The sequence below is a fragment of the Protopterus annectens genome, chromosome 8.part0 (assembly GCF_019279795.1).
Source record: "Protopterus annectens isolate FY-2018-M chromosome 8.part0, PAN1.0, whole genome shotgun sequence".
Classification (NCBI taxonomy): Eukaryota; Metazoa; Chordata; order Ceratodontiformes; family Protopteridae; genus Protopterus; species Protopterus annectens.
Genome location: NC_056741.1, coordinates 11835099 through 11845335, shown reverse-complemented (window position 1 = coordinate 11845335; position 10237 = coordinate 11835099). Strand labels below are relative to the sequence as shown.

General features: G+C 37.1%; 1 protein-coding gene across 1 annotated transcript in view; it reads left to right on the top strand.

Annotated features, from left to right (window-relative positions):
- LOC122808606 (pleckstrin homology domain-containing family G member 5-like) overlaps nucleotides 1-10237 on the top strand; it is a 676293-nt gene that overhangs the window by 391519 nt on the left and 274537 nt on the right. Inside the window, exons 6-7 of the mRNA XM_044079565.1 lie at nucleotides 3239-3289; nucleotides 6337-6486. Of these exons, the coding sequence (XP_043935500.1) occupies nucleotides 3239-3289; nucleotides 6337-6486 (201 nt within the window). The remainder of the gene's footprint in view (nucleotides 1-3238; nucleotides 3290-6336; nucleotides 6487-10237) is intronic.

Genomic DNA, 10237 nt, shown 5'->3' with positions numbered 1-10237 from the left:
CCAGAGAGACAGTGCTCTATTCTCTGAAACCACTGCCTAGATACCATGTGGAGTTACCATGGAAACAGTGCAGTATTCTCTGAAACCACTGCCTAGATACCATGTGGAGTTACCACAGAAACAGTGCAGTATTCTCTGAAACCATTGCCTAGATACCATGTGGAGTTTTCACAGAAACAGTGCAGTATTCTCTGGAACCACTTCCTCAATACCTTGTAGAGTTACCATAGAGACAGTGCTCTGTTCTCTGAAACCCCTGCCTAGCTACCATATGGTATTACCCCAGAGATAGTGTACTGTTCTCTAAAACCACTAACAAGTGAACATGTGGAGTTACCATAGAAACAGTGCAGTGTTCTGTGAAACCACTGCCTCAAAACCCTGTGGAGTTGCCAAGAGACAGTGCTTTGTTCTCTGAAAGTCCTGTCTAGCTGCCACGTGGAGTTACCACAGAGATAGTACGTTATTCTCTGAAACCACACTAAGATCATGCTCCCAAGCCAAATTATCTTTAAGTTACTAAATAATACAGAAAAGTTGTTGCTATTGGATCATGGCAAAGAGGCGATAAAAATTCCTATGGAATGGTTAAAGGGGTGTGATTATTCCAAGATTAGTCAGCACAGATCATAAAGTAGAGGAGAGTGTTTACTAATATTTGTAGCCTGTGTTAAAAAATATCCTTCCATCATCACTAATTGTTATAACATGCTTTATCATTACTAATACGTGTAGCACTGCATGTTCCTTTATCTCTCATGGTTGTGGCACTGCATATTCCATCATCATTAATCCTTATAGCACTGCATGTTCCATTATTACTAATGGGTATAGCACTGCATGTTCCTTTATCACTTATGGTTATGGCACTGCATATTCCATCATCACTAATCCTTATAGCACTGCATGTTCCATAATTACTAATGGGTGTACAATGCATGTTATTTTTATCACTAATCACCACTACCCAATGACTAAAGTACGAACAGTATTCGGTCTCAAAGAAGAGTTCACAGTGGGGGTGGGTGTGCACCAGGGTTCAGCTGGTGATGGACTACATTAGCAAACAGTTTGGAGGGGACAAATCAACAAAGTTGTTGGATACAAACAATGTGGCATTACAGGCAGACTCTGAGCAAGAACTTCAGCAAAGGATAGGGGGATGGAATGCAAAACTGAAGGTACATGGGATGATACTAAGCACAGATAAGACAGTGGTAATGGCAGTAAATTGGGGAAATCAGAAAAAGCTGAGAATTGAGACAGAAGGGAAGATAGTGGAACAGGTTAATAGCTTGAAGTATCTGGAGGGGTGGTTGAGGAGAAGGGAAGCCTGAAAGAAGAGGCCAAAGCTAGAATCAGAGGGACTGCAGACAACTGGCATAGAGTCTCAGGTTTAGTGAATGACAGAAGAATGCCAAAGAAGCTGAAACATAAGGTGTACGAGACAGTGGTGTGACCAGTACTACATTATGGTACAGAAACCTGGGTAGTAAAGGCAGAGCAGATGAGGAAGATAGAGCTGATGGAAATGAAGTGCCTGAGACAGGTGGTAAGATGCACACTGTGGGGCAGAAGGAGAAATGAGTACATAATAGCAGAAGCCAAAGAAGCTGCAATTACAGAAAAGATCATTAAGAATAGATTACAGTAGTTCAAACACATGCAGAAAAGCATAAGAAAATCTGGTGAAGAAGGTTTGGGACAGACAGAAAGAAGGTAAGAGGAAGAAAGAACATCCAGCAAAGAGATGGATAGATTGTGTGAGAGAAGATCTGCAACCATCAGGCATGAGTGTTGAAGAAAACCAGAGTGTGGCACTGAATTGAGAGTGATGGTGACAGTGAACAAAATACCCCAACTCCATCTAGAAAAAATGGGGAAAATGGGGCTGATGATGATGATATTGATGATGGTGATATAGCAGTGCATATTCCTTTATGTCTTATGGTTGTGGCATTGCATATTGCTTCATCACTAATCATTATACCAGTGCATGTTCCATCATTACTAATGAGTGCAGCACTGCATGTTCCTTTATCACTTGTGGTTGTTGCACTGCATATTGCTTCATCACTAACCCTTATAGCACTGCATGTTCCATCATTACTAATGGGTGTAGCAGTGCATATTCCTTTATGTCTTATGGTTGTGGCATTGCATATTGCTTCATCGCTAATCATTATACGAGTGCATGTTCCATCATTACTAATGAGTGCAGCACTGCATGTTCCTTTATCACTTGTGTTTGTGGCACTGCATATTGCTTCATCACTAACCCTTATAGCACTGCATGTTCCATCATTACTAAAGGGTGTAGCACTGCATGTTCCTTTATCATTTATGGCTGTGGCACTGTATATTCCTTCATTAATAATCCTTATAGCACTGCATGTTCCATCATTACTAATGGGTGTAGCACTGCATGTTCCTTTATCATTTATGGTTGTGCCACTGCATATTCCTTCATCAGTAATCCTTATAGCACTGCATGTTCCATCATTACTAATAGGTACAGCACTGCATGTTCCTTATCACTTATAGTTATGGCAGTAAATATTCCTTAATCACTAATGCTTAAAGCACCATATATTCCATCATTACTAATGGGTGTAGCACTGCATGTTCCTTTATCTCTTATAGTTGTGGCACTGCATATTCCTTCATCACTAATCCTTATAGCACTGCATGTTCCATCATTACTAATGGGTGTAGCACCGCATGTTCCTTTATCACTTATGGTTGTGGCACTCTATATTCCTTCATCAATAATCCTTATAGCACTGCATGTTCCATCATTACTAATGGGTGTAGTACTGCATGTTCCTTTTTCACTTATGGCTGTGCCACTGCATATTCCTTCATCACTAATCCTTATAGCACTGCATGTTCCATCATTACTAATGGGTGTAGCACTGCATGTTCCTTTATCACTTATGGTTGTAGCATTGCATATTCTTTCATTACTAATGCTTAAAGCACTGCATGTTCCATCACTGCTGAATACTTTTTCACTGCATGTTCCTTCATTGTTTATGGATGTGTGTGTAACTATTCCGAGTCTGCTAACTACTGTAGAATAGTATGGTTCTCGTCTCTTTAAGAAATATATAAACTCTAAAGACCTGTTCACTGAATGTTTCTATGTTACTTGCTTAACCAATTCATGAAGAAGAAATAATTAAAATTAACAATGCACATGTTATTAACTAAAAAAGTTGTTTTGTGTTTTTTGTAGCTTTTCATTTGTGGTCTTGTCAACTTACAGCAACATGGGATTCTAAATGAGGTATGTCATATTTGTCTTTTTTGAATCAAGTGGATTCTTGAATTCAGTTTTGCTTTTCACTGTGAGCTTTTTCTTGCAAATTTGTATAATAAAATAGTTGTATTATGACTAAATCATGCTTTGCAGATTATATTGTAGTTCACCAGTATTTTAAAATGGCTTCTTAGTCTATAGAAATGATATGCGAATTTAAAAGTACAAATCATTTTCATGTTTCTCTTTTAAATGTTGTCTTCTTATCCAAAAGCAGTTTATAAAACCAGCTAAAAGTCTGCTACTGTTTTAATTCATATTTATCAAGCATGTATTGGTAGTGGCAGTAGTAAGAGTAGGAACAATGACACTAACAGTAGTAGTAATATTAGTACAAGTTACAATAGTATCAAAAGCAATAGTAGCAATAGTAGCAGTAACAATAACACTAGTAGTAGCAGTACTATTAACAATAGTAGTATTAGTGGCAATAGTAAACCAGCAATAATAATAATAGTAATAACAGTAGTAATAATGGTTATTGTAGCAGTATAATTAACAATAGTAGTATTACTGGCATAAGTAAAACCAGCAATAATAATGATAGTAGTAACAGTAGTAATAATGGTCATAGTAGCAGTACAATTAACAATAGTAGTATTACTGGCATTAGTAAAACCAACAATAATAATGGTAATAGTGGTAACAAGACAGTAGTAAAGTAATAATAATGTCAATGGTCATAGCAATGAACAATAGTAGTAGTATTACTGGCATTAGTAAAACCAGCAATAATAATAGTAGTAGTAACAGTAGTAATAATGGTCATAGTAGCAGTACAATTAACAATAGTAGTATTACTGGCATTAGTAAAACCAGCAATAATAATGATAGTAGTAACAGTAGTAATAATGGTCATAGTAGCAGTACAATTAACAATAGTAGTATTACTGGCATAAGTAAAACCAACAATAATAATGGTAATAGTGGTAACAAGAGTAGTAGTGACAGTAATAATAATGGTCATAGTAACAGTACAATTGACAATAGTAGTAGTATTACTGGCATTAGTAAAACCAGCAATAATAATAGTAGTAGTGGTGGTAAGAGTAGTAACAGTGACAGTAATAATAATGGTTGTAGTAGCAGTAGTAGGACTAACAATTGCAATAGTGACAGTAGTAATAATAAGAATAACGGTAATATAACATAGTAGTAGCAGTACTGGCAGTAGTAATAACAGTGACAGTAACCGTAATAGTGACAGCAATCATAGCAGTAGTAACAGTAATAATGACAGTTGTAATAGCAGTAGTAACAACAGTAGCAGAAGTGGCAGTAAAATAGCACAAGTAATAGCAGCAGCAGAAACAGTAGTAGTCATAACAGCAATAGCAGTCATTACAACAGTAATAGTCATAGAAGTAATAGTATGAACACCAGACAAGCCAGTCACAGAAATAGCAGTAAGCATGGTAGCAGTACTAATAACAGTACCAGTAATGGTGAGAGTAACATTACTAGCAGTTGTAATGAAGAAATAAATCGGAATCACTGTCCATATAACTAAACTCTACAGATGGGGAGATGGCTGCTATTGGCGATCTGATGTAATATAGCATCATAAAGGTGCCACATACCTAGCATGTCATCTCTTGCTAGTGTGGACCTTAGATGTACAACTGTCCTTTCTGAAAGGTCGATACATGAGAAATTTAGACAATTGTTGTGGACAATGAACTTTCCTTTGATTATCAAACATCAATTACAGTAAGAAAATCTTTTTTTCATTGGCCAGTTAAATATCAGAACTATATCCCCAAAATCCAAAAAGGGTTTTGTTCCTAGCTATACTTCTCCCATATTATACCAATCATTAAATATGCTCCAATTGGTATGTATCTTATCAAAGAAATATCCCAACTTGAAAGACCACAACATTTCCTAATCAAAAAAAGTAAAATGGCTAGATTTCCATAGCTACTGGATAGATTAGAAAGCCTTTCACTCTGGGATGTACCTCTGGTAGGTTTATAAGACTTCTTGGTAACAGTGATTCTCCTATTCTATGGGATAAATTTAAGTCAACCCCTTCAATAATGAAGATGTAACTTGAAAGAAGCTAAGGCATTACTTCATTTAACATGCATGGGAAGTTTGCTCCAAAACTAGGAAATCCTTTATGTAAGGAACCTGTTTGTCCAAGAAGTCCCCTTTTGTGTTACAAAGTAAGTTGAGAGTTTTGGAATGAATTTCCTAACATTACCAGAGGCTGAGTTGATAAAGATTCAGTAAAACAGGGTCTTTTACAGTCCAAAAGATAAGGCAAGGCAGACATCTCCTTGTAAAGTCTGTGTAAGACATTAAAAGATGAGAACGTTTTAATCGAACTGTGGCAGATCAGGTGAAGAACGTATATTAGTTTAAAAAAAACTGTCTAATATCTCACAGTCAAGTAATATGTGATTCCCATTTCTACTCATCTGCCCAGTATTAGAACATACGTATGTCTTGTATGTCTTCCAGTTTTCAGAAGTGTCCATCAGTTATTTACTTTGCTGTTGTGTGGCAATTATATTCTGAATAGAGCTCTAGGTGTATAGGTCTGGATAGTTTATCTTTGTTAGTAAATAAAATGATAGCTTGCTGATAATGCATTATTAATTTTAGCAAATTACTGCCATCTTGCCCTGTCTCATTGCTCTGTTTTGTAAGTTTAACATCTATGAAATTATCCCACGTTAGAGAACTGAATTTTGTCTTGTGTTCTATTGGAAGATAATAGTTTCCTGTGACTATAAAAATAGTACCTTTTCAGAAACTTGTTCACGATGATGACAATAGAATTGTAGGTCACTACTGGACACCTTGGGCTTTTACTATGAATACAGCAAGCTGTGATGTGGATATACGTGTCTGTTTGGGAACTTGTGACTGGTACCATGTTGGGGTCAGATGATGTCATAATACCGGGTGACAGAACAGAACAAGAAAGTAAGCTCCAGAAGTGAATTCAGCTAGGAGGCATGAAATTGCTACAAGAAATTAGAAATATGGGTTGCTTACTTTTGTAGGTCGATCCACAGACCCTTTTCAGCAACATTCCAGAGATAATCAGAGTTCATCGTAAACTTTGGCGGGAAGTAATGACACCAGCTCTCCAAGAAGTCAGAACAACAAGGAAGCCTTTCCACCCTCTCAGTTTTGTTGATGGATTCAAGAAGGTAATTAATTTCTTTAGTTAATAATTATTCCAGCTTGCCTTGTTTTCTTCAGTTTTTTCTTCTATAGTCAGTTTCCATATAACATTCTATTCCTATAGATATTACCTATTCATTCTATTCATTGTAATGAGGCTTCTGCCATGTAATATCCTTTCAGTATAGAAAACCACAGGGTTAATATTATTATTTATTCTACATGCACGTAGTTAAAGAAGGATAAACTATAACAAATATAACTCAGAGAGCCACAGAAAAGTCACTGAAGTATGCAGTGAGAGACTGAATATGCTTTGCTAGCATAATCATACTTTGATGTACTAGGACTAGTTTATCATTCGAAACAGGACATCCTAGGAATAAATGTGTGGTAGATACAGCACTAGTTGTGGCATATGAGAGTTATAGAACTAGTAATGCAGATAAAAGAGAGAGAGAGAGGGAGAGTGAAAGAGTGAAAGAAGCATAACGTGACGGGTGGGTACTGATTACAGCATATGTTGCATTAAGCGAAGTGGGAGAATTAACAGAATTAGTAATGCAAGCAAAGACAGGTGTAGACTCGATAACTGACACGACACTACAGCAGTCTGTCAGGCAGCTTCTGTGTGATAAGGCAGCAGTGACAGCAGATTGCTAGAAGGGGTTGCCCACAGTACAGGAGGGTAAAAGGGCAGTGTAGGGTTTTAGTGATGCAGCTGAACATTATGTGAATTGTGGAAGGGGGTATGGAATTACTCAAAAGTCATGTGGTCAAACTGAATGGTGCTGGGCATTGTTTAAGCAGGGAGGTTTTGTTTCCACAGGGAAGAGTCTCTGCTGATTTAGTTATGCATTGCTCTCTGTAGGACTAAGGAGGGTGAACATTGCTGCAGTGTAGGAGCTGCATTTATTGCAGCCACTAAGCAGCTGCAAGGGCTTTGCGAGGACTGTAAATCACAAGTTGCATAAGGACTGACAGCTCTGTAGAGACACTTATTTCCTTTGCAATGTCAGGGAAGTGCGAAATATTTTACATACTTTTACTTGTTACAGTTCATGACTTCATACTTTTATCGCCTGTTAATCTAACTCTTGCAATGTCTCACCATCACTGTCCTGCATTAACTGTTCCCTAAGCTCTGACGACTTTAGATCACAACTCTCATCAATGAGTTATGGAGTACTAGCTCTGAGATTTTCTTATCCTATTTCCTACACGAGAAGGCTTCTTTGCTGGAACTTTTTGAAGTTTATATTATTTACATATTTACTTGACATTTGTTGAGCTGGTTAGTCCGACTGGGCAGATTTGCTTCTTCAGTAGAGACTTGAGGAAAAAAGCTCCAAAAGTTACAGACACATTATAAAATGACTACAAAAATAAAGTATAACAGTCATCACATACAATTACTTCCTACACATACACACAATACAATTGCTTCAGTGCTTACATATTTACATGATATAGTATGACAAAAGTATTATAGTAATCACATATAAATATATATATATATATACATATATATATATATATATATATATATATATATATATATATATATATATATATATATATATTGCATGAAGTAAGCTTGGGATAAAAATGAAACATCCTTTAGTGCCAGAGACTCAGTAGAATACCTTAATTTTTAGAACAAGCATAGCAAAAAAACATGTTGATAAAATAAACAGTTTCTGTACTTATGAGTGGCTGTGTGAATGGCAACCCTGTTAAACCTTCAACTTCATGTTTTAGTCACAACAGTCTGTATAACTGCATAACACTTATGACTGTACATTGTAAATATGACTGTATAACATTCTACATAACTCTACACTGACGTCACAGTCAGCAAAACTCTGCATCTAAAGTCTCTACGACCCTTTAAATATTCAGATTTCTTGTCCTGTTACTATATATTTCAGGTATGCTACTCTCCATGGCACTATATTGTTTACTAGTATTCATTTATTGTACTAAGTCACAATAATATGCACTATATAGTTCAAAGATACCTTTGGGTAGAAACTGCTTAACTGTGAACATAAAAAAAAATACAAAAAAGTCAAATGAGAAGTGTAACATATAATATATTTTCATAGGTTTCATCTAAATGTTTTTCCACTTCATAGATGGGTAAGATTCAGTGTTCATTGTGTTACTTATATCAATAGTAGATCCTGCCATATCAAACAGAAACATAGCTAGGGTGGGGTGAAGGGGGTAGCCACACTAGGTACAAGATGTTAGGGGCCAAATTCTTTTTTGCTTCCTATATAGATGTGAGCTTGGGACACAAACCACATCAAAGAATGGACGTGCTTTTTGCTCCTTGACTTAGCATTGAGGGGTACCAGATGAGGACATGGCATCAAGTGCCAGATGAGGGAGTAGCATCTGGTGTAAAATGAGGGTGTGGCATTGGTTGCCAGATGAGGGAGTAGTATCTGGTGCCAAATGAGGGAGTGGTATTGGGTACCAGATAAAATGGCTATGGCTCTAAAATCAAATGGGTACTTGTGTAGGTGCCACACTATCTACCAATACTTTCAACAAACAGTCTAACAGTAGTTACCAGTCAGATCACAGTATCCGGGTAGTAATTTTAAAGTCATAGCCAGGGGAAAAAAACACTGAGTACATGCATAAGACATCCATGTGTAGACCAAGGTGAAACCTGTTAATATTCAGTCAGAAGGAGAAAGGGTTAAGGTAAAAAAAAAATCAGTGTGACTAGATGCACAACATTGTGGGCATCAACAGTTCCATTTGGGTACATAGGCAAGTAGTAGGATGGCTGCCCCAGGGAGCCAATTAAAGCCTAGCCAATTTCCATTTCAACACAGTTAATCTATTAAGGCTGGGGTCATCCATGGGTCAGTATATTTATTTTATTCCATATTGCACTAATGTGACCAGTGACTGCACAAATGAAAAATACAAACCTTACATATATTCTGAATCACTAATAGCAGCTTTCAATGTACAAGCTGAACTCTCAAAAATCTGTAAAAAAAGGAATGTATAAAACTGTAATTACTGTTTTATCTGAGGGTCAGTATATTTAAAGTAATGTTTCACAAACTTACCAGTGTATTCTGAAGGACGAACACACGGATGGTATATAGACACTCGTAATTTGTACTGTCAGCTCTGCAGTACAAAAAACACCCTCTTAAGTGCTTTCCATATTGCACAAATGAGACCAACAACTGTGCTAATGAAAAATATAAAATACTTAGCATAGCTTCTGAAATCACTTAGCATAGCTTCTGAAATCACTAATAGCTGCTTTTAATATACTAGCTGAACTCTCAAAAATCTGTAAAACAGGAATGTATATGTGAGAACCCTCCCACTGAACCAGTAATTAAGAAGCCTTGATCCTCACCACAGGCAACAGTGGGGGACGTACACTGGGAGGATAACAGGTACACACATGGTATTTCCAGATTCAGCTCTCTGCATGAAGTGCAATTTCCCTTATGAGCACACAGAGACCGCAGTCAGTCCGGGGCTGGTTTCTCATTCTTTCTCCAGATACCCAATAAGACTCCACACTGGCACAGCTATAGAGTTGACATGTCATCTGAGTGACCAAACCAAGACCTCCAGCACCCTCTCTGTCCAACCAGTGCTTTGTGTCCCTGCCCAAGTAGTGAACGCACGCACTTTGATGTTTGATTTACACACACACACACACACACACACACACACACACACACACACACACACACTGATGTTTGATTTACACACACACACACACACACA